The sequence below is a fragment of the Neophocaena asiaeorientalis genome, unplaced genomic scaffold (assembly GCF_003031525.2).
Source record: "Neophocaena asiaeorientalis asiaeorientalis breed wild unplaced genomic scaffold, Neophocaena_asiaeorientalis_V1.1 scaffold165, whole genome shotgun sequence".
NCBI classification, from domain to species: Eukaryota; Metazoa; Chordata; class Mammalia; order Artiodactyla; family Phocoenidae; genus Neophocaena; species Neophocaena asiaeorientalis.
Genome location: NW_020173918.1, coordinates 1941919 through 1967390, shown reverse-complemented (window position 1 = coordinate 1967390; position 25472 = coordinate 1941919). Strand labels below are relative to the sequence as shown.

Here is a 25472-nt window from a genome sequence, read left to right as displayed (position 1 = left end):
CGAGGTATGCCTGTACCATATAGACTCTTGCCCATGTTCCCCCCCACCCCCCCGGCTCCCCAGAGGCGGAAGATGGGGTGTTGGGGGTGGATGAAATGGTGAAAGGCGTCAAAAGGTACAAACTTCCAATTATAAAATAAGTCATGGGAATATAATGTACGCCATGGTGACTGTAGTTAATAGTACCCGTATTGCATATTTGAAAGTTGCTGCACACAGTGGGGTGCTGCTACAGAACCTGGCTTCAGACCATGTAAGATCCCCTGTGCAGTAAGCCATTGATGTCTCTGTCACAACAGGTGGAAGACATTACAAAAGGCCTATCCGAGTTGTCTAGTAACGCAAAAACAAACAGCATTTGGGGCCTAGAAGAGCTGTATGCGCGACATACAAGACCCCCATGGACATTAATTGTGACCAAGGGATCCACTTTGTCGGCTGTGAAGTTCAGGAATGGGCTGATAAGAATGGCACACAGCGGCATCTCCCCCCGCCTCACAACTTCACTGCTGCTGGGCGGTGAATGAGCTGCTTCAACAACAGCTGAGACAGGAAACCCGCTCCTTCAACGTGTGGACACATCCCAGGAGCGATCGGCCCAGTGCTGACGCCATGTTAACCCAGAGGCCGCTAGTCAACGCCATTCAGGTTCAACCGTTGACCACTGAAGGACCGTTGCCAACTGCTGGCCAGGATGATAACTCACTTTTGCCCTCGCCACAGGCTCTACCCCCAGGGGAACACATAACATGGCCCTGGGACTGGCAGGTAAGTGTGGTTTGGGTTTGCTGCCTCATGGAGAAAAGGATTAGAAAGAGACTTAAGAGGTTTCACCTGTCTCCTACCCAGCCCCACCTAAGAGGACTAACGTAATTAATCCGCGCCCCCTACTGGAGAAGGGCACCATTACACTAACCCTGCAGTTATGGCCTCTCCAGTATTCGGCACTGGCTGTGGGGACTGAGGGTAGACAGGCCGTGGGGTCCTGCAGGCCAGGACAGAAACCACGGGCAGGGGTGGTGGTATCTCAATGCTGTTACTGCTTGTATTTTGCTCAGTGGTCATCATCTTCCCTGTATTGTGCCTGTTAAACACCTTACATTTCACCCCTAGTCTGAGCAGAGGGAATCTGTTCACAGACTGGGCGACAACAGTGGCCTCACTGTGAAATGAGTTTGATGGCTGGGTCTACAGGGAGACGCCGTCATGGTCCTCCTCTGGCCCCTCCATGACCCGATAAGCTCCTGACTCCATAAGTTTGCCCACCTCTTGGCCTCCTGATTCTCTTTCGCTGCTGTTGTCTGTATTGCATTTGTGGTAGCTGGTTGCAGTTCGCCTCTGTGTACCTGACCCCTCAGAAGAGGGACAACGAGGAAGAGGGATGGGCCAGGACTGTAAGGGTCGTGCAGGGTGTTTAGGGATGGAGTGTATGGTCAGGTCGCTCAAGATGGCTGTTGCTCCCTGCACATCCCCTGCTCCACCGACACCTGAGTCACCTCCGCCCTACTCACAGGAACGTGCTTTCCCCCTGCCCCTTAGGCCAGAATGGCTTCACCTGCTAGTTTATTAAAAGGAAACATCGGCCCTGGTGAGGGGCTGTGAGGGAGGTGCCCCGGCTGCCGGTTTCCCTGGTAACTGATGAGCCTAACTAACATTGGTCAATTTCCCCTATAAATGGTAGACCCCCCCCCCACCGGCACTATAGGAAAGACTGCTGTTGTGTCCTGCTTGCTGGCTGCCTCACACGGTGGGGTGTTGCTCCAGGACCTGGCTTCAGATTTGTAAGCTCCCCTGACCAATAAGCCGTTATGTGTCTGTCGTTGTCTCCCGGGTCTTACTTAGGTCTTGAAGCTGGGCAACTGCAAGGCTTGCAGGTCTGCGGGGTGCAGCCCAACAAGGTATTACAGTGGACACTAATCACATCGATGTGTACAGTTACTAAAAATATTCTTAAGACAAATTTTGATTTAAAAGTGAATGCTTTAGAGGTGAATGTGCTTTAGAGGTGAACGTGCTTTATCAGTTTATTAAATAACACGACCTAGCAGGATATCTCATAACTACCATAATTCTGAGTTGTCATGAGTGTGAAGGATGTCTTGCAACGCCTGCAATGATTGTAAACTGGTAGGAAAATATCCCAAGTGTTGCTAATACAACCGTGGCTTGTTGCATATCCTCAAACTGAGGGAAATGCTAAATTGCAAACGAGGTTAAAGAAAATAAAGATGTAATTTTCACGATCCAAGTTCACAGATGCCTTGAATCCTACCCAGCCCTTGGCCTGCAGGTTAATGAACTTGTTTAGAGTTTGGAAAATCAGTGGCAGGTGGACAAGCTGGTCTCCTCTTTGGACTGAGTCTGGCTTCAGCTCAGGGGCACTCTCCAGGAGCCCAGCAGTTCAGGCCAGCAAATCATATCTTTGTTAGCAAATGGTCCCCCCTGCCCTCTGGCCTGGAGTGGGGAAAAAGCCATGCTTTTCCTTTGCAATCTTGGGCGATGAGGGTGCCATCAAGGTATCTGGGATGGGATAGAGCAAACTCGGCAACCTTTTGCAAAATCAGTTTCCGCTCTATAGAAATGTAAGGGCATGGTGCTTCTGACCCCTTATCTCCGTCAAGAGTTGGGTCTTGTGAGTCCTAGATCTCTACAGTTCTCACAAAGTTTGATTTTTGTCATTACTGGGCGTGCCTCATGGTCACTCTATACTCATGAATCACTAGTATTGGACACGATTCTTTCTTTTTTTTTAAATTAATTTTTTTAGAGTATAGTTGCTTTACAATGTTGTGTTAATTTCAGGTGTACAGCACAGTGAATCAGTTATATGTATACCTATATCCACTCTTGTTAAAATTCCCTTCCCATTTAGGTCACCACAGAGCATTGAGTAGAGTTCCCTGTGCTATACAGTAGGTTCTCATTAGTTATCTATTTTATACATAGTAGTGCATATATGTCAATCCCGATCTCTCAGTTCATCCCACCCCCCCTTCCCCCTTTGGTAAGCATAAGTTTATTCTCTACATCTGTGACTGTATTTCTGCTTTGCAGATAACTTTATCTGTATTGTTTAGATTCCACATATAAGTGATATATGATATTTGTTTTTCTCTTTCTGCCTTAACTTCATTCACTCTATGACAATCTCTAGGTCCATCCACATCTCTGCAAAGGGCACGATTTCGTTCCTTTTTATGGCTGAGTAATATTCCATTGTATATATGTACCATCTCTTCTTTATCCATTCCTCTGTCAGTGGACACTTAGGTTGCTTCGATGTCTTGGCTATTGTAAATAGTGCTGCGGTGAACATTGGGGTGCATGTATCTTTTTGAATTATGGTTTTCTCCAGATATATGCCCAGGAATGAGATTGCTGGATCATATGGTAGCTCTATTCTTAGTTTTTTAAGGAACCTCCATACTGGTCTCCACAGTGGCTACACCAATTTACATTCCCACCAACAGTGTAGGAAGCTTCCCTTTTCTCCACACCCTCTCCAGCATTTATTGCTTGTAGATTTTTTGATGATGGCCATTCTGACTGGTGCGAGGTGATACCTCATTGCAGTTTTGATTTGCATTTCTCTGATAATTTGTGACGTTGAGCATCTTTTCATGTGTCTGTTGGCAATCTATATGTCTTCTTTGGAGAAATGTCTGTTTAGGTCTGCCCATTTTTTGATTGGGTTGTTTGGTTTTTTGATATTCAGCTGCATGAGCTGTTTGTATATTTTGGAGATTAATCCCTTGACAGTTGCTTCATTTGCAAATATTTTTTCCCATTCTGTGGGTTGTCTTTTCATTTTGTTTATGGTTTTCTTTGCTGTGCAAAAGCTTGTAAGTTTCAATAGGTCCAATTTGTTTGTTTTTATTTTCGTTACTCTAGGAGGTGGACCAAAAAAGATCTTGCTGCGATTTATGTCACAGAGTGTTCTGCCGATGTTTTTCTCTGAGAGTTTTATAATATCCAGCATTACATTTAGGTCTTTAATCCACTTAGAGCTTATTTTTGTGTATGATGTTAAGGAGGCTAAGGGGTTGGGTTCTGGCCCGGTTCTGGTCTTCAGCAATTTGGCTAAGGGGTTGGGTTCTGGGCTAAATGAGAGTCGGGAATGCAGGTTTCTAGTTGACTGCGTATCTTAGGAAGAGCAGGACTCCAAACACAGCAGTGACAACCCTTGAGGGTCTGAAACCTCTATTTCCTTAGCGCCTTATAGAGTGGACATGAGGGTCAGACAAATAATCTAGAGCCTTCTACCAAGACCTCTCACTGGGCTCCTTCAACAGTCTATAGAAGGTGTTGGTTAATGTTCTTGCTCTGAAGAAAAAAGAGGAACAGGCAGAGAATGAACTCCAAATGGTTTCTACAGCAGGGCCACACCTGGGCAGTTCTTTTAATCTAGCAAGTAAAAAATGCTAAATCTTGGGCTTCCCTGGTGCGCCTGCCGGTGCAGGGGACGCGGGTCGTGCCCCCGTCTGGGAAGATCCCACATGCCACGGAGCAGCTGGGCCCGTGAGCCATGGCTGCTGAGCCTGCGCGTCCGGAGCCTGTGCTCTGCAACGGGAGAGGCCACAACAGTGAGAGGCCCACGTACCACATAAAAAAAAAAAAAAAAAAAAAAATACTAAATCTTTTCATGGCCATCTCAATTTAGGATTTGCACACTAGGGGTTGAGGACAGGTGCAACATTTTTGAAAAATCAGGGCTGCCCTGCCTCCTTAGATTTTCTGTTGTAATTTTTCCATATATTTTCTTTCACAAAAAAGAAATGAGTCATTGCTTTCCCTTCAAGTTTGCAATATTTCCTCTGGGAATACTATTTTGCAAATGGAGAGTGTTAAAGTGGATCCTGAACAGAAGCTGGATCACACGGGGAAACAAGCCAGCATGGGGCAGGATCAAACGCATGAGAACATCTTTTCTACCACAGGTGGAGACAGGTGGAGCTCCCCATCGTAAATAACCAGGTGTCGGTTATCCTCTTCCTGGATTTTCAGTGGCCATTTTTTAATTGCAGTTTGACTTCTTTCCAACACCTGACACATGCCTGCCCAATTGCTGGCCAATGGGCTCTGCAAAGTAGACCCAGACCAACCAATGTTAAACTAAGGAAAAATACATTTGGAAGATCAGCCTGCCCAATGTAACCATACAACGAAGCGTCCTCAAAACAAAGTGATTCCTGGCTTTTTCGGCCCCTGTTTGGTATAACTGAGATGAGGTGTGAATTACTGATAGGCTGATTCGTAGTTTAGGGCTTGCACACGGCACCGGTAGGAAAACCATGGTCTGTAACTTAGGTGAAGATTCCCAGACCCCTCCTAGCAGTAGTCTGGCCTCATCTCACAGTGCCTTGGTATTTTCTGAGCGACTCAGGCCCCCACTCCATCATCTGGCCCTGTCATTTGGCCTGAGTGGGCTCTCTTGGACACTCATAATATAACCTTTTGATGAATTTCATCCTTTGGCCAAAGGTGAGAGGAGGCCATGGAATTAGCAAGTTGCATTTATTTGGAATGTAATAGGTTTTTGATTATCTGGGAACTGTGGTCATTGTGGATTTTTGGAAAACAAAGTTCATCACAAGCCAATGCTCACTAAAAAAGTCACTGGAGAAAGTCACAATTCCACTTGTAAAATCATTTTATTGGTATAAATATACATATGCATAAAATACCTTCAGCGTGTAATGTAAGTGAATATTTGTGAAATGTCTTAAAAAGTAGTAGTTTGATTTTTTTTACAGGTGTCAAAGTATTCTCAATCACACGTTAAAAGCTAATATGCAGACAGAAATTAAAGGCCTTCAAAAAACACGAATATTCATAAAACCTCATTCCGGTCAACTATATACATTAATCTGGGCACATGGTAGAATCAGCCACGGGCCTTTCACTCGGTTCTTAACTTGCTTGTTGATGGTATCACAAAGGTCACCAGACCAAGTTAAAATGTTCAGTTCCACATCGGGAAGGAAGAAGTTCCCCATGGGAGAATGCAAAAACCATACCCAAGATCTAATATATATAATTTATACAAACTATTAGTGTGCTCTGTTAATATAATTACGGTGTGCAATTACATACATCAAGAATAAATTGCTCTATCAAGTCAAGTGCAGATTTGACACAGGTACGTGCAGCAGTACCCCAGGGTCAGCTGGATGGTGTTACTTGTGAGTTTGTGTCCAGTTACTTTGTTTACCTCCCAAAACTCATCTTACAGGGCAAACTGTAGCTGCCTCAGAGAAATTCAAGTAGGGCCCATGGGATAATTGCTGGCATTCACTGAAGGCATATGAAGAAATGCATAGAAATCAAATGCTAAGGGTTGGGAGAAGATCAGACATGTGCTTTGATTACCGAGAGATGGATCTGTCTCAGTTTTGGTGAGGGGGGGTGGGGTGGGGAAGGACAAAGGAAAAAGCACCAAGAGAAGATGCTTAGGAAGTAGGAAGAGGTGTTGCCCTTGGTTCCTCTCTGATGGCCAGCAAACGCACCCCACACGGTAAGACTTCTACATGGGTGACCGTTACACAAAAATAAACTCTTTTTCTGCTTCTTCCCCAGAGTCACTGGATTTGCTGCCTTGCTGGCCATCTTTACTGGAGGACCACTGCTTTTGTTCTTGACACTCCTGGGCCTGCTGGCCCCAGCTTCTCCTGGACACTGAAACAGAAAGGAAAGGAAGTCATTATAGTTGATGAACAAGAAGATGCCAGTGGCCTGAGCAGTAATGGGGTGAGATGCAGGGGCCCTGAAGAGTGGGAGGGTTCGGGATGAACTTGCTCAAAAGCAACTTGCCAAGTACATTTCAAGACTCTAGACAGAAATTAAAAACAAACCAACAAAACAAAACAAAAACCCCAGTCTATGAGAGGGTGAGCCTCTCATAGATGTGGTTGACAATCTGAGGGCAAGGACCCCAGGAGGTGAGGGTGTGGGTGGGAGCGAAGGGAGAGGCCAGGAAGGAGAAGCACTGAAGCCACTGTGCCCCAGGTGAGCTCCTCAGTCACAGCTGCCCCCTCATGCAGCACAGGAAGCAGAGCCCTGAGGTGGACCATTTAGGGTTGGCCAGCCCTGCTTCAGGGACGGGATATAAGCAGAGGCCCTAGTAATCCTTGTCAGGGTTTTCTATGTCTTAGAAAATTCAGTTTCACTCGCTAGGAAATGAATAGTCTTGTAGAGATGAATTAATACTGCCTATATTCAATCCTCTAGGAACCAGCCTCCAGGTAAAAGAACTGCCATTTTTGTTGCCTGTTTTGATCACATATAAATATGAAGGATCTGCTGGGTCTCTACAAAGCAATGAGAGAACAATCACCGGACTGAGCCTTTGTGATGTGTCCTGCCAGGCGCTCTGTTGTTCACAGCTACGGGGTAGGTTCCATAAAACTTGGAATCGGGATTTAACCCAAATCTTTCTCCAAAGCCCATGTTCTTTCCAACTAGATCATAGCTTCACTGCTACTATACCTTGGGAAAGGTTCAGATGCCACACTCCAGCATGACTGTTAAGGGTTATTAAATATTACTCACCAAGTCTATTGTAGAGACACCACTTAAGCTAAAAATACCAAACCCATGCACTTTGTGTGGCTTGAAAGAGTACAGCTACCTCACTACTCAGAAGTTTAAATGATCCAACCAGGAACATAGTCCTGGAAAAAGCAAGAGGATTCATTTGATTCTTCTAATCATTTCGATGTTAGCATTATGCTAAAAAAACTCATCTTGGCTAATTAAATGTTTACTCTGCTAAAGAATGGTGTTTCAGGAAGTGAAAGCTCATGAAACCTAATAGTCAAAATGCAAACATAATAAAGTACTTCTCCTGCTACTCCTGCTGTGGGGGCCAGATTCTGACCTCTAGACAATAAAAATTTAAGTTTCGTTAATTACATTAAATTGAAATTACTCAATTCTGAAAAGGATAAACTTTCAAATCTCACCATACAAGTAAGTAATTTAAAAAAATTTTTTGACTTCTTTTTACCCAACAGCTTTGAGCAAATTCTCAGATGGAGGGGAAAAGCAATGAAAAAACGATATATATTGATTTTTATTTTTTAGCTTGCACTGGGTAAAAAAATTAAATGTGTTTGTTTGGTCCTTTGAAAGTTGTTAACAAGCCAGGTTTTGGAAAAGTAAATAATTTTCTATAAATAGTTTTCTATAAATAGTTTGCCCTTTATCACAAAGCCAATTTGATAGTATTCCATAAGACTCAAAGTATTTAAGTTCTCAACTTGTGTATTATGAACAGGAGTTAATAGAGAAAATTTATAATATTTTCATCTTGAAATATTGTGCAATAAATAATGTAACCTCATAGCAGAGCATTACTAGTGAAAACTGCTAGGAAATTTTATTCATTCATTTTAAAACTAAAATAAGTATTACTCAAAAATTTCCAACACTACACGCTCTAAGGAAGAAATAAGTATGGTGATGCATTGCTCAGTTGTCTTCAGAACAAACATATTAGCTTTTATTCTTAGATTAAAACTTTTCATCCTTCCCAATATTTTAGGCTTCCTCGAAATCCCAGGTCTAACTGATGTTACATGATATGACATCAGACTACTCTCTAAAAATGGAGAAATTCATGCAATCAAATATGTTTCTGTCACAGATAAGAACCAAGAACCCTGGACCCAGGGCTAAGCGAAACTGAGAGAAATCCAACACAGGAATCTTCCCTGCAAAAAGTAAGATTGTCCTTTAGCCTCCATCCAAGTGACACTAGTATTTGAGTCCTCCAGGGATGCGGGGTGGGCGGGGGGCAAGTTAACAGGCTGGTTTCTGAGTTGGTACCAGTCATGAAAGCAAAAATTTTAATTTGTCCGACATAGTCACTGAGAGGAATAATAACATGCTCTTTCTGGGGGGCTGTCAAAGCAGTTCACTAGGGTGGTGCCATTATCTAAACATTTATTCTAAAAATATTCACTGTCATTGATTTAACTCCACCAACTGTGAGTGTGACAGTAAGTCTAGTACCAGGCTGACATTTTCTTTGTATCATAGATAGAGGCACCTTTCTTGGATAGGAAAACTGAGGCACGGTGAGATCAAGGAACTAGTTGCACAACTAACTTTGAGTTTGGAAGCCAAAGCACACAGTATGAGTCCAGATCACTAGTGCAAACAACTTTGTAGGGGGGATGTTCGTTGTCAAGCTTGTTTTCCAGCCTGTAGGCAGCATTATTTGATCGCATGTGATTAGGATGTTAATTACAATTATACTGAAGTAGGTTCAGTATTTCTGAATTCAGACTCTTAGGCAGCCTGCTTTAATGTGTGAATTCTTACATTGAAGTAGTGCAGTAAAACAGTCTAATTTCTTTTATACTGTACAAAGTCAAGCATTAAAGTGCTGGAGCATCTCTACATATGTGTCTGTACACATATTTATTACTGTTCCAGGTACCACTAAAATTATAAAAGATACCTGAGTAAACAGGCAATGTGTTCAACACAGACACTCCATGTATATTCATATCCTGTCTACAGCAGCGATAACTGGCCTAGAGAGGCTCAAATGTGAAATCTGTCATTCTTGAAGATGCTCTGATTTTGCGTATATATATATGCAAATACATATATATGGTAATTTTAAAGCTTCTGAAATGTGCATATAAATTCAGAATTACAGATTCATATAAAAATTTGAGCTTTTCTTCATTTTAAGCTCCACTGACCTCCGTATTTCCCAGGAGAAAACATGATGATCTTAAAATAGTACTCAGTAGTCGGCCCTGGTTTTTAAATACTTTCTGGCAAGGGCCCAAAGTGCCAACCAACCATTAAATTTCTTTTGAAGAATTCATGTAGGGGTAGTAGAACCCAGATCTGGTGAAAAATGGGGAACAGAGCACTGGCTTACAGACAATAAGCCACAGCCAAATATTTGTTGGCTATAGGTTGAATTATGGAAGAAGCAAGTGATATACATAAAAGGAATCTCATAATAAGATGGCCTGTACAAATAGAATACATTACAATGCATACAAAGCCAAAACCAACTATTTTCTTCAAGAAAATAGGACATACTCTAATGAAAACATCACAGCTTATGAGTAAACGTAGCGAGGAAATGATATGAAATGCATATCACTTGATGCAGTTACAAGTACTACCAGGAAAAGAAAGTAAGCATTTTACCTGTCACATCGATATTAAAATAGCCACACAATTAAAACATAATAATCATGATAAAAATAGGTAGCATGCTTTGAGAACAATAGCCTCTGTTTCACGCATACACGATTTAGGAAAATAAGAAAGCTATTTTAGCATAAACAAAGCTGTTCTTAAAGAAGAGTACACACCGTGGTTTAACAGAATTGCTCGGCTGAATGCTATTTGTTAACCAGGAAACTATTCAGAAAGACTGCTACGCAGTTCTCAGGGGTGAAGACAAGTGCTGGGAATCGGCACTAACAAAACAGGATTAAAATATTATACATAAAATTACTTTAATTGAAGCTCCCATAAAAATTACACTTTTGGTTTCCTGTCCATAGTTCAAGAAATCAAGGCAGCAAAGCAAATCAAGATGGTCCTATTTAATTCCATCAAAATTTGATGCAGCCCATCACAAAGAGGTCATGAAAAAATCAGAGAGACACAGAATTTCTTGCCTGTCTAGGATTTGGCTTATCTCTGGCTTCATCTTAGTTTAACTCAGAGCCTCGCTGGCTGATCCATGTGGTACTCGGCAGGCGGGCTCCTCGTCTGTGTGTTGTATAAAGTGCTCTAGTGGCCTCTTGAAGAAGGAACATTACTTTGTATCAAGGGTGCTTTGTTACTAACAAACAAGTGATATGAGTCAACTGATGCAATAGTTCAAATGTAAATTTCCAAAATCTAGAAACATCTATGTAACCTTGGGTGTCCTTATCAAAAGAGGCACTATATAGAGACAGAACTTCTGATTTCATATACTCTAAGAATTAATTCTCTCCAGAAAATAAGTGTCTTAGGTGTTCATTTATGTAATTTTTCTGTGAGTTGAAGACAACGGATTTTCTTAGAAAATCTCTTGCAGGGAAAAGAGTTACTGTAACCGTGTGTCTATGAACACACCTACCACAAAGGAAGTACTTTAAAAGTGAAGGACCAAGCTGGTTGGTTTCCCCTAGGGCAAGTGCTACTCGGCCCAGACAGAATGGTCCATGCGCATCTACAGACTACGGACTTTGCTTTATGTGGTGGGCATGTCCTTAACTCCACCCTGTCATGTGGCTAGTGTGCCCCGGGCCACCAGGCAAGTCAGAGTACATGACTCATCCAACGGTACTGGCCAAGAAGGCTGATTCCAAATGCTGTTGCTCGTGGGGGGCTGGTAGATGTTTTCTTTGTTGTTTTTGTGTTTAAATCTGTTGAGGAAAGTCCTCAAAGACAATAGTTCCTACTTGAGAAATCATAACTCACTGGGCTACTAAGCTCTAAGGTGGGAGAGGTTTATCATCAATAATCAAGTGCTAAAGTTTGAGAATGGTTTAGCCTTTTAAAGTAAAGGGAAATTATCCCTATTATAAGGTCACTTCCAGTGCCCTTCCCTCTTGAGGGATGTGGGGTTATGGCTAGACTGTGTGGCTGTGGGCACTTTATCCTTGGAGCCAAGACACTCATATGTTAACCTCTGATAGAGAAAGAAATAAAAGCCTTCTTCTAAGGGAAAAAGTCCCTTAAGGAAATTTCACATACCAGAATTTTATATTCTTTTTCTTTTATGATACTAAAATTTCCTTTAAAAGACTTTTCAAGTCATATTTATAAAAAGTTATTAACCAGGGAGATGATGAATAGTCATAGAAAAGCCATTTCCTCTCTGAATCAGCAGTGCTTGTTCTAAAATTTCCCATTGGAGACGAAAGCTGATTTAAAATGTCTCCTTTTTCTCTCCTGGGACTGTCCTCACCTGAAAATAACTTTACAGAATTTACTACAGTGTCAAACGGCAGAGAGAAGTTATTGAGTAACTGCTGTAAAATAGTATAAATTGTTCCTAGAGGTTGAAAAGTTAATTGGTACTTTTCCTTTCTTACTAAAGGGTCATAAAATGTCTGCTAAAAGATCACGTGCATCCTTCCCTAAAAGAGTGTAAGGTAAGGTGTTAGACCAACATTCTCTAAAGGGTAAACTGTGCTATTCTAAGAATTTCTGACCCCATCCCAGTTGAAATCTAAGAGAAAAGAGAGAAAGGGAGAGAATAGGAGACATGACCCTGAATATAAAAATAAACCTCCACGATCACAGAAATTTGAAAGGACAAGTCACCATACTCCAAAGTAACTTGATCCTCCTCATAAGAATTTCTAAATTTAGATTTTTTAAGTCAATACTTTTTGCCCCCAATGGAAGGACCATCCTGTTGCCATTTAGAAAAAAAAAAAACAGTTTATGAATAATCCCTGACCCAGCCCCAGCCCCAGGATAGAAGTTACTCAATTAAAGTTTGTTTTTGTTAGTGCCAGTTCATAAGCTTTGGGACAGTGAGGGATGATAATTGAAGACTCTAACCATTTGTTGGCTGTGACCTCCTGTGCCCAATTGCATTCACTTCCTCTTCTGCAATGGTGGAGTACAGTTTTGAAGGTCTTTTCCCTCTACTGGAAGGCTTGCCACTGTCATGATCTGAATGCCTTTTGTAATAATCTCCTCTTTGCACTACTGAGGAAAAGGGATTCATTTTACCCTTTGTAGTAGCAAATAACATCATGTTGACATTAATATTAAAAAATATTAATATATAAAACTTAAATATCAGCTTACCCACCCCACTTAAGATTCAAGGAACCTCCAGTGTTGGTCCTGAACAGATATACCATTATCTACAGAATTCAACAGCCAACATTATGGAAATGTCGTGCAAAATGAGGTGAGCGCTGAGTCTGCCCCCAAAAGATACTAATAAAAAGGCCCCGCATTACCATTTCGATCCCAAGATGGATTAACGAAAGTCACATTCACTATGGAATAATCCAGAAGAATCACAGCCATTTACCTGTTTCAGAAATGAGTTGGGCACGCTAGTCCAAAGGGAGGCACAGAACAAGGAAATGAAGTAACCAGCATGAATAATGTACAAGAAAATAGGAATGAGCACAGCAGGAACATTTTTCTAAAGAAAAAGAGAGGGCTCACAAGGGCTCTCCTTCCTGGGCCAGCTTAGTGGACAAGCTGAAAAATAAACTGAAGTCAAAATATTACCACCTTAGACATTTACAGACCGTGCTCAGACCTCACCTAGATCTTCAGTCCAATTTCAGTATCAAGCGACACCATCAGAATGATCTCGGTGACAAACTAACTTATCCTGGATGCCAGAGGGGAAAGCAACGGTCTCCCCGGCTCTACAGTCTTTAGCTGGAAAGATGGGGTCACGTATTTGCTGCTGGGGGGAGTGAGGAAGGGAATCAAACGTCTATCCCTGAAGCTATGAAATGTTTGAGAAGCAACTCATTCATTCCTGAGTTCCTGGGGAAAGAACACCTGAATTTTTCAAAGCAGCAACGGGCACACCAGTATTTCACCCACTTCGTTAACTAGAGGCTCCATGGTACGTGCTGTACTCATGAGGCTGGTGGGTGGCTCTAGGCCTTGTCTGATCATATAGCCAGGCGTCTTAGAAAACATCATTTTTCAAAAATGTTAAGCAATTATTTCTTGTTCAACCTTCTCCCCCTTTCTTTTTAATCCTTCCATATTTCCAATGTCTATTTGATGAGGTGAACATTCCTACTTACCCCTACCACCCCTCCATGCCTCCCCATTTCTCTCCAACAAAATTCTCTCAGGCATTTTCAAAGCTTCCTTATGAGTAAAGATGCAAAGTCAGCAGTTGCAAAAAGAAGGGCAAATGAGGGGTGGGGCTGTGTGGTGTGAGTGGTCCTATCAGGGACACTCGCTGGCTCCAGTCTCTCTGACCTGGCACCACCGAAGTTTCCTCTTCCTACACCAAGACTTCCAGAGACCGTGGCTGTAATACCAAGCCCTGTATTTATTGATTACCCCGTGTGAAATGACCATAGGTGTCAGCCATTGTTCACGGCTTTAGTTTCTCTGACAGAAGTGGTTTGTCAGCTTTGGTCAAAAACCCCACCTTTTAAAATTTATAGCCAATAGGTGAGTGAAGCTTGTACCCACCAAGTAAATCTGCAGAATGGAGATGAGAAAGCAGGCTGTGTTATTTTTTCATTCGACTCCCAATTAACAAAGACAGTACTCACAAACACTTTCTATTAACTTCAACCCAAGTCCATCATGAATAAAAGAAAATGGCCCAAGGGAGGAAGATGTCAGAGCGGTCAAAGAATTCTAAAGCATCAAACAATAAAATAAAACCAAGCAACTCCAAACCACACTGAGAGCTATCTGGACGTGGGTGACGATGGCTCCAGAATTTCTTTATAGGTGGGGCTTAGAGATGGCAATTACATTACACTTTATGAAGGACAGAACCGTAAAGGCAACTGTGCATTGAACAGAATGGGAGGAGTGGGGGAAAGACCTGGTGGGGTGCGGAAGACACCCCGAACACACCTTGCCTCCACTGATACCGACATTTGATCTGATTCTGGGAGATGAGATTCAAGTCCCGGGACTACCGTGTTCTGCTCCCACCTCAGCAAATTAGAAGGAACACACCGGTGCCATGATGCGCTGAGAGCATCCATGCAGATGACACACTTCTGAGAATGAGGCTCATCTGACCTCACGGCTGAGCGAGCTAACAAGCCACAGGGTCTCCCAGGCCTGTGTGAGCCGCTCCTGAACCATAGCAACGGTGATTGACAACCAGGGGGAGCTCTTTTGAGCAGTGATGGGACCTAGAAACCTACAGGTAGCAACCAAATGAGTCACAAAACAATGTGTGTGCACTTCTAATACACTGGGAGTCAGTTCCGGAGCATCTAGAGATTATTATTACAAAGAACTTTGGGCTGAGTGTCTCCGTTACGCTTTCATTCCCTGTATATGGTCCTCCTTTAAGACCCAGTGTCACCAACAATGTTGAATCAAGTTTCTGAACAAAGTACTGCACTGGTTCCAAAATTTAATCCAAGGGACGCTGAGCTGACCGACAAACTCTAGGATATAAGCTGAGTCAAAGATTAATTCCTTCCGCTTGAAATGACTCTCCTTGCGGAGAGCTCACTCAGAGAAAAAATGTCTTACCTTCCCGGGAAAACGTCCTGGGACTGGGCTGTGGGCTGCCCTGGCTATCTCTCTCCTTGTCCGAAGGAACCTTTTTCAGGACAGGCGGAAGAAGAGCGACTTTAGGGGAATCCGGGCTGGATGGAGAGTCTGGGATGTCCTCTACGGAGACACAAAGACATGAATCAACCCGTCTCACAAGCTGGATTCCTAAAGCTATAAACTGGGTTAATCTTTAAAAACAAATGACTAATAATCTTTTAAAAAGCAGCAGAGAATTTTTCTGGACAAAAACTAGCTTCATAGCTCAGTGAAGTAACAGACAATAGAGAGAAAAATAATGAAAACTTATGAAGAGTTAAAATCTGCAGATGTGAATCTATCTTGCAGATAGCATTTCAATTTCAGAATTTCAGTGAGCTGGTATTTGAAAATGAGACTGTAAGTGAACTAAATACTCCCTCTGCCTCAAACACAAAGGCTATTTGATTCTCTTAAAATACGTGACAGTTATAACCCATTGTCTTTACCTGTTGTCAAATCCAGTAAAGCGGTCACCATATGTACATAACATATATTTGCGCTTTCAGGAGTGGAGGTGCACGTACCTACCATACTGAGATCAGTAAGAATAACTTAGAATCATGGACTCTGAGAACCAGAAAGGACTGTGGTGAGCACTGTACAACTGGAGAGACTGAATGACCTGCTAAGCTAAAAAGATGGCAAAATGGGTAGGATTAGAACTCTCGGCTCTTAATTCTAAAGGCTGTCCTGTTTCAGTCTAATTGAAAGGATTAACTGCATTGCACTCCTTTCTCTGCTCTATCACCAGCAAAGTAATTCTCAGTTTGGTGTGTGTGTGGGCCGGGCTGTGATATACACAGACGGTGGGGCTGTGTGCCCATGACATGCTATTTACAAAAACAGCCCCATAGTTTGCCAAGCCCTGTTCTAAACCCTAAATATTTCACAGGCTATGGCTATGGGATTAAAAAAACAGCAACTTATGCGTTCCCTATCTGTAGCCCTCATCCTTAAACTGTGGCCTTCTGAAGGGTCGGAGCACCAGGACACAGCTTTCAGAAAGCTACACCAAGCTCTGTCAAGGGGTCAGCACCCCACGAGGCTGCTTTATCCATCCTGCCTCCGAGCTGTAGCCCTGAGCGCAAGGACAGTCCCTGAGTGGGTGACCTCAGCGCTGAATGAAGGCACCCTTCAGCCTTTGTCACTCTGGCAGGTTTCTCACGGCCCCTCCCACACACACGCCTCCTCCAGGTTCACCAGCCGCCCTGGAAACCAGCTGTGGAGGCCCGGTCGTGGTGTCACTTCCTGACCAGCAAAACCCTTACCAGGCCGCGAGGCGGTTCTCGGTTTCTGCGGGATGGTGGGCCGCACCGACAGGCTGGGTTTGGGGGACTGCAGGAGGGGCTTCGGGCTGGTGGGCCTGCTGGAAAAGCTCCGGGACCTGGAGCCTGCCTCCACCTTGAGCTCTGCTTTGGTGTTCTTTTCTGGTGTTCCCAAACCGAAGCGGTTCTCTGGATGCACTTTAGGCACTTTTAAAATGAAAATGAGTACAAAAAGCACTTTACTGTAAAAATCAAAGGTGAAAGAAACCAGTCCTTTGAAGGTAGAAGTCTGGTGCAAACTGCTGTAATGGTTTCTTGTCATTTCTCATCAGGTATTTTATTTAATTGAAGTATAGTTGACTTACAATATTATATTAGTTTCATGTGTACAACATAGTGACTCAATACTTTTATAGATTATACTCCATATAACATATTATAAAATATTGGCCATATTCCCTGTGCTGTACATTACAGCCCTGTATCTTATTTACCTTGCACCTAGCAGTCTATACCTCTTAATCCCTATCTTGCCCCTCCTCCCACCCCTCACCCCACTGGTAACCACTAGTTTCCTTTCTGTATCTGTCATCAAAGATATTTTAGAACAGGAACATGCTATTCTAGCATGTTTTTAGAATCAGAACACGCTGGTGGAAGACAAAAATTCTTGCTAGAAAAGTGGTGAATTTGGTGGTGCTCTTCCGATCACCCTCGACTATTCCAGAGATGACAAGCCTCATATTTAACAGGGTACATGTCCATACGAGTGTATGGGGGGAGAGCAGGCCTCAATCCATTTGAAGCCATCAGATCTTCCTTAGATCTGGCACGAGGTACAGGTCTAACCAACCGCAGGTGCCTCCGTTCTGGAGCACAAACAGGCTGCAGGTCCCGGGAGAGGAGCGCTGTCCTGATGCCCAGAACTTCAAGTCTAGTGAGAGCCACTCCAGGAGCATCAGCTCATGCCCCGCCTCCATAGCTTTTGCCGCCATAATTATCCAGATAAGAGGCAAAAAAAAAGCCAGTTGAACATGAGTTTTAGTCCAGCTCTTACCTTATGAAGATGCTAAAGCCAAACACAAGAACGTCAAACAGTAAAATGAGGTAATTCCTGCACAATTTACAAGTTACTCGCCAGTGTGCATCTAAGTATCTTACTCTCTTTCTGCACCTGAAAAGTCCGAGGGTCAAAGGAAATCGGATATTCAGGAATATTCAAGCTGAAAGAAAAGAGCATCCCCTCATGGCAGTTAAAGGGCCTCCTCCCATATACCATGTATGGCCTATTTTTAAATCATCAGTAAAACAGAAACAGATTCATAGATACAGGAAACAAGCAGGTGGATTCTAGAGAAGAAATGGGTGGAGGGATGAGTGAAATTAGGTGAGGGAGATTAAGAGGTCCAAACTTCCAGGGACAAAATAAATGAGTCACAAGGATGAAACGTACAGCATGGGGAATACAGTCAGTGATTTTGGTATAACTTTGTACAGTGACAGATGGTACTTGACTTATCATGGTGATCATTTTGTAATAGAAATATCAAATCACGGTGGTGTGCACCTGGAACTAACACAGTGTTGTAGGTCAATTATACTTCCATAATTAATTAATTTAATTTAATTAATTCATCAGCCATGATGAACAGAACAAGGAGATGAAGTAACCAGCATGAATAATGTACAAATGCCCACAGTTTAGGAGTTCTTCTCAATGAAGTCTCTTCCCTTTAGGAAACAGGGAAAGGTGCCCTGCCCAGGTGCCAGTCTACTATGGTGGGAGGTGTCGGGCAGGTGAAGGGCTGTGGTCTTTTAGGTGAGAGCTGAGAACATGTAACACAGAGGCCCATCCTTGCTCTCCATCTTTATTTGCCTTCTGTCAATCACATTTGATGCATGAAATCAGACCGTGTTTTTCTTAAGGGGGTGACGGCAATGGCCTGACTTACCTGCCCCACCTCCATCCAACCGTTCTGTGCTGCTCAAGGCCAGGCTGGAAGAATCCTGGGAGATGGCATCATTTCCAAGTTTCTAAAAAATTCAAGTGCCCCGCCCCAAAAGTGCGTAGTTTTGTAAAGTGTAAGAAAAAGAACAAAGCAGATAATAACTGGCAACAAATAATGGCTCCTTAACTCTACTGTCATAACACTGACTGTGTCCGACCTCCCCATCTCCCTGAGGCTCTGCTGCTGAGACAAAACCATGAGAGACATGCTCTGTTCTGTTTACAACCAGGGCTCTGGGGTCCAAGGTGCGGCCAGTTCCCTCAGGATGCTCCCCATGGACAGAGGGGCGGGGCCACAGGGAGCCAGTGGGCATGGTGCTGTCTCTTGTTTTTCTGATTGAACACCTAGGCGGGCTCTGCAGCCCCAGATGCTCCATGTGATGGGGGCACTGATACTCTAATTGTTTCCAGGACCCTCTCCAGATTGGGTTCCACTGATCTAAAAGCAGTGGAAACCCTCCCAACCTCAGTGTACAAAATAGGTAGGAAGGGGCCTGAAATGGGAGGGTCTTCCCTGCCACTGAGGCAGAAGCACTACACACACGTCTATAGTTTAGGAGGCAAGTATAAATAGGTCTGAATTAATTTTTTTTAAATCTGCAGGTGGGAGGAGTTTATGATGGCAAAGACAAGGAAGGTGAGATGGCGAGGGAGGAATCAGCCTCTGCTTTATGGGGCAGGAAGTCCACAAGAGCGTGAGGCATTTAGATACAAAAAAGATATGAAAAAAGCTAGCGTTTGCTCAGTGATACCTGAGAACCCTATTGGCAGAGATGACCCACATCTGCCTCCCGTCTAAAAAACAAAAAAAGCGGGGCGGGTGGACCAGGAGGCATGAAGATTCCTAAGACAGTTCGAGCTTCAGCCTGCCGGTTCCTGCTCAACTCACGCTTCTGACAAACCTAAAAGTATCTGCTGCCAGTTCCGAGCTTTAAATTGTTTCCGATGATACAGGAGAGATGATCTCAAACACAGTTGAGATCTGCCTCGTTACAATCTGCCACAGCCGCGCATCCGCCGGGAGTGCCAGCTGTGTCAGGAGGGAGCGGGGAGCATGGCAGGAGTGCCGAGGAATTTCTCAGCGAGCCTATGCAAGTTCCACTTTCACTAGTGGTGGTTACTGAGGTCTCAGAGGAAGTGTGTACACAAGTACCACAGCGAGAACGGCACGTTATTTGACATCATTATGGAAAAGTGACCCCAAGGAAGGGAAGCCCCGTGCCAGGGGCAGCACGTGGAGCCCTCTGAGCCCGGACGCAGGTCCGCAGGGCCAGGGGCTAACCATGAACTGCCAGCCAAAACCAGCAGGGGGCGCTTTACCCCCCCAACCCCCAAGCCGTCTAGAGGCTGGGCCAAACCGGTCCTCAGATGCAGAGTGCCTGACCTAGCCTTTTATAGCTTCTTAGAAGGCAGGGGCGTGGGTATCCAAGCTCAGATAAAAATGATAAAGTGGAGTATTTAAACAGGGCCAGGAATGAAGAGAAGTTAAATTTGTGCCCTGAGCGCCTTGCTTAAGGAGAAACTGCCTTTTAGGCTCATGCAAGTGCAGGGCTGGCATCTGAGAGTAAGGGCCTCCTTAAATTTTATACCCTGGGTGCCTCATTTGCCTACATTTAAAATCTAATCCTAGGAGTTGTTTTCGCTTTTTCCTTCCAGGCTTTCTGAGGTAGTTATACATCCCCAAAATGCCTGTGCGGGATGAGGATGAAATAACCTGAAGTCAATTGTCTCTGAGTGCAGGCAGCTGACGAGGTGGCCCCAGGAGAAAAGATGTGGCCGCTAAGCTTTCAATACCTGTTACTCTCCTTTGTTAATAAATAATAAACACCACTTTCATTTTCACAGTTCTTTCTGTGAAAATATATGTATTTTTTAATAAATACATATATTAAAAGTAAGTAGTGTAGAGAGAATTACTCCAGACGAAAGTGAAGGCTATATATATACATTCACACACATATATATTATATATATATATATTATATATATATATTTATCATAGTATATTCACTTCTGGTGCTTATGTTGCTAACTTTATAGGGAACACAGTCATGGAATTTTAGGGGAAAATATTCTAAAACTCATTTTCAAAACCCGTTCTCATTATTTTATAGTTCTGATAGAACACCCTTAACTGGTTCCAATTTTAAATACTAAGGATTTTTATTCTTGTTTTAATAGACACTAGATGGTGCTCAAAGATCATTAGTGTAAGTCTTGAACAAATTAAACCTTAAGAATTTTGTCACTTGGAGCCAGTTTATCGAATCCAAAGCACCTGGAAAAAACCCTCCAACACTTCTCATCTTTCTACCAGAAGGCTGCTATTCATCAATGGAAACAGTGATAAAAATAAACCGCTCATTAGTGAGAACAGCACATCCCTTGTTGTAAGGAAAGTCTATGAAACAGATTAAAATGTAAACATTTCCTTGGGTGTGTGACTCACCAGTGATGTGGTCACAGTGTTCAGAATTTTGACCAGTGAGGCCACAACACGCCTCCCATGTTAACAGAGTGTAGTTTCAGCCCCTCAGCTCTTCTCTGCGGCCTAATGAGTGAGTGAGGAGGGATGTGTGACTAGAAAATTGCTAGATAACGATGGTGCTGGTGGAAGAACTACGGTGAACAGCTGTAAAATCATGCAGGGTGCAGGATTTAATGAAAAAATAATCAGTTGTTTAGAAGTAATATAAAACAGCCCTGCATGTCCTGGTAAACAGTTAACCATTTACTTTCTGAAAATCAAGGTTTCACTGGGATGAACTGTCTTATTCTGATTCAAATAAAAATCGATGTGCAATTTTCCCTTCATTGGAGAACCCAGTTTTACAAACATAAAAGAGCTCAGGATAGTACACAGAAACCGAAACCTGGGTTAAACACATTAATCTTCGTGATCACAATAAGGATACAATCCTCAAGTAGCTGCAGGAAAAAACAGAGGTAAAGGGAGGAAAAAAAAATACGCAACTTATATTTTGAAAAGTTCAAAAGTAAGTAATGCATTAAGTCAGATTTTGGGGGGACTCAGCAATTCTTAAATGATAAAGTGCTTCTTCATAGCAACAGACAACATATCTCAATGGTCAAGTATTCAATTAATTCTAACAGAATACTTTGACTTTTAAACCTGGAATTTAGCAAGGAACTTTCAGGTTTGGAAAAGGACATAAATTCTGAAATAACTGAAAAACAGATCTCCCTTGATATAACTAGAATCTGGTTTCAGTAATTTTATTTGCCTCTGTCAACTTTCCTATCTCCAGTCACCCTCAGGTCTCCGTTTGGATTCAACAGACAGTCTTTCCCCAGAGTGGGGCATGTCCCTGGCACAGCTGTCACATGTTTCTATGACACGCACAGGAGCCCCTGAGCAGGTGAGACAAGGCCCGTGGACCTTCAGCCACTGCCTGACCTCCCCAGGCTGAGGCTCTCTGGGAGACCGTGACCCTCATGCCAGTGGGAAAACATGGGAAGACCAGGCCCTCTGGTCTGTGTTCCGGGTTCTTTAGGAAAAAGTCATGTTTTCGGATTTTTATTTAACCCACAGGTTATTTTTCTGTACCTGTCTTGCCCATAAATACCGAGTGGAGACAAAAACGACAAAGGCAACCAAGTCAAAACAGACCCTCCTCCCTTACCTTCAGTGAGCAAGCAGCCTTGGCTTTCATCTCCTGCTTGGCCTTCATCTCCGCCAGCAGCCCGCTGCCCATCATTTGGACCCTGTACCTTCGCCCTCCTTGGGGGCTGCCCTTGCTCTCACTCCGGTCCACCTTCCCCACGTCTTCCCCTTGACTTTCTTCTAGGGAGTCAGGTGTTTTGATCTCCTCTACCCGATCAGCACTGCCATTGTGCTCGGCTGGCTTCGTGTCCTTCCTGGGGGTGTCCACAGCTGGACTTCTGACTCCTGCCTTTGGAGAGGAGAGTTCTTCTGTCATCAAGACCGTTGGTGACCGCTCAGGCTTGGTCCGGGGTTTGATTAAGTTGAGAAAGCCACTTTTCCGAAAGTCTCGCTTTTTCTTCTCGTCTCCTCCTTCACTAAGCTCATGGGACTCTGAGCCTCTTGCTGACCCTCTCCTGTGATTCAAAAGAACAAATCCTGTTGGGTTTACTGTAGTTAAAGCTCCAGCAAGAATCAGTCAAAATAGAAACAGGGAGATTGCTGCTTATACGGCAACCATTCTGAAGCATTTAAAAAAAAGTTGACTTTGGAAATAGGAATGTCGAATATCATCATATCCACACAAATCAACAACGGGAATCGACGTGACTGGGAGGACTGAGAGCAGAGTGGAGTTTATGTTTAAATGCTCCAGAGAGCTTCCAGAAAAGGTGGCTCCATCCAAGACATAGGTGGGCGATGGACTGCCTTATTTAATTTGGCGGGCCCTGGAAGGGCCAGATTTCCCCTTAATCCCCTAAAATCCTTCCCTGGTCATCAGATAACATCTGAAATCCCGCCCTAAGTGCTCAAACCAAGATCCGGATCCCTGCTTAAAATGTAATACCACTGAAAGAGGCAACAACATGAAAAAGTGGACAGTAAGCTTTGGTAGAGGTTTGTCAGGAAATGGATGGGGAGAAAGTGTAAATGATGTGGGTTGAGTGGGAGGTATCATCACTGCCTTTCACTTAAAGCTGGAAGGATGAATACCGGTTTAGCTCCTTGAGTCCCCGGGAAAATCCCAGTAAGGGATTGAAAAAAAAAAAAGTTCGGAAGCCACAATAGTTAGGACTTAATCTGGGAAAGCTGACCTCGAAAGCACTAGTAGGGGAGGCCCTGAAGCAAATGGATTTCAGGTGAAGGGGAGCAGAATGTACCACCCCGAAGTATGCCTCTTCAGTACAGGATTATTTGAGGCTGATTATTTTTAAGGAACAGCAGACACAGGAGAAGCCCTGAAAACAGAGTAGTTACCTTTCTGTAAGAGAAATTTACATTTCTAAGGAAAATCTCCATTTGTAAGGGTGTATTCCTTTCAGCACCAGGAAAAATAGAATCACTAAATCCCCAGAAATGTATCATGGAGAAGGTAGGGACTTAAACCTGCATAACGACCTTACCCTTGTTTATGTGGTTCAGGATAACCTCCCCAAACTGTCCCCAACCTCATCTTTCTTCTGTCTTTAGCTGAAGATGGTACTTAAGGTGGTAGTGTGGGCCACTTCAGGGAATTATTGTTTCCCTTGGGATCTCCCATGTATTCAGGGGGTATACATGTTAATAAACTCCGTGAAACAAGAATAATAGAAAAATGTGACAGCATAAGTGGAAGACTCAAGGTTGGAAGATAAGACTGAGGAAATCGCACAGAAAGTTGATGGGGGAGACTAAGAAAAAGAATGAAGAAATAGAAGAGAAACAGTTAAAAAAAACAAAACTAGTGGGTTAATAGAGGAAACAATAATGGGAGTTTAAGTCGGCATGTGGGATCTTCCCGGACTGGGGCACGAACCCTCGTCCCCTGCATCAGCGGGCAGACTCTCAACCACTGCGCCACCAGGGAAGCCCAAAAGCAAAGAAATTTAGAAGAAATAATTCACGAAAAACTCCAGAACCAAAGAATATAAATTCCCAGATTGAAATGGCTCATTAGTGCCTAGCAAATGGGTTTCAACAAAACAAAATCAAAAAACCCACACAGAGGATATCATCATAAAGTGTCAATACACCAGGAGCAGAAAGAAGATCCCAAATGCTTCCTGAGAAGAGGAAAAAAAGAACAAGCCACAAACAAAGGATCAGGACTCAAAATGACACTGGATTCTTAGAGCAACCAGAAGCTTGAGGATACTGGAACCAGGTTTTCAAATTCTAAAGAAAAATGGATTCCAATCTAGAGTTCTATACCTAGTCACACTATTTAGCAAAATGCAAGACATACGCATTTCAGAAACTCACTTCCCGTGCTTCCTTTCTCAGCAAGCAAACCGAGGAGGTGCTGCACCAAACAGAGAGTGAAGTAATAAGGAAGACGACGACCGGGCCAAAGGAAACAGGAAAGACACAGGAATGAGAGAGGGGAGGCCCCCAGCAGACAGCGAAGGGACATCCCAGGAGGACAGCAGGGGACGAGGCCTACAGGTCACCCTGGGGCGATCAGAGAGCAGTGAAGGATGTGCCCAGGAAGATGAAACTGAGAAGACTTGAGGAAATTTATACCTCTACTGGAGACTTAGGAGATATGTCAGAGATAGGAATACAGAAAACTAAGCAAATGCAAAAGGAGACAATTGTTAACTCCAGGGAGAATAAAAAGTTGTATAGCAGATGAACCTATTTGCAAAGCAGAAACAGAGACACAGACATAGAGAACAAACGTATGGACACCATGGAGGTTGCGGGGGATGAATTGGGAGACTGGGATTGACATATATATACACTACTATGTATAAAATAGGTAACTAATGAGAACCTATGTCTAGCACAGGGAACTCTGCTCAGTGCTCTGTGGTGACCTAAATGGGAAGGAAATCCAGAAAGGAGGGGATATATGTATACGTATAGCTGATTCACTCTGCTGTACACAACACTGTAGAGCAACTATACCCCAACAAAAATTTTAAAAGAAGAGTTGTATAGGAAAGGAAATGTAATCGTACCATACTGTATAACTCAGCTGTGAATATTTACATGCTTATAATGAAGTAAACATTAAACACTGATGTAACCAACAGTTACGACATAACTAAATAAGATGGCAGGAAGAGGAAGTGTGTGTGTGTGTGTGTGTGTGTGTGTGTGTGTGTGTCAGTTTGCCTGCGTGCGTTTGGTGGACAGAAGGGTCGGACTGTGTAAGAGCTAAAGTATCATCCTCTATATAGTAAGAAGCCACGGTTACTATTTAAAACTGAAAAATAAGAAATAGCAACAACACCAAAAAAGAAATATGGAAGCAAAATCAAAAGTAAACGGCTAAAGGAACAGGAACTAA

At 43.2% G+C, this 25472-nt stretch overlaps 1 protein-coding gene across 3 annotated transcripts in view; it reads right to left on the bottom strand.

Moving 5' to 3' along the window:
• Positions 1 to 5638: 5638 nt before the first annotated feature.
• The window catches only part of CARMIL1 (capping protein regulator and myosin 1 linker 1), a 319600-nt gene continuing 299766 nt past the window's right edge, over positions 5639 to 25472 (bottom strand). Inside the window, exons 33-38 of one of the 3 annotated variants that reach the window (XM_024751952.1) lie at positions 22179 to 22614; positions 18479 to 18560; positions 16530 to 16733; positions 15199 to 15339; positions 12541 to 12690; positions 5639 to 6675 (exon numbers count right to left, since the gene is read on the bottom strand). In XM_024751952.1, coding sequence (XP_024607720.1) covers positions 6539 to 6675; positions 12541 to 12690; positions 15199 to 15339; positions 16530 to 16733; positions 18479 to 18560; positions 22179 to 22614 — 1150 coding nt within the window. In that variant the 3' untranslated portion in view covers positions 5639 to 6538. The remainder of the gene's footprint in view (positions 6676 to 12540; positions 12691 to 15198; positions 15340 to 16529; positions 16734 to 18478; positions 18561 to 22178; positions 22615 to 25472) is intronic. The other 2 variants (XM_024751953.1, XM_024751954.1) reach the window with 2 other exon arrangements.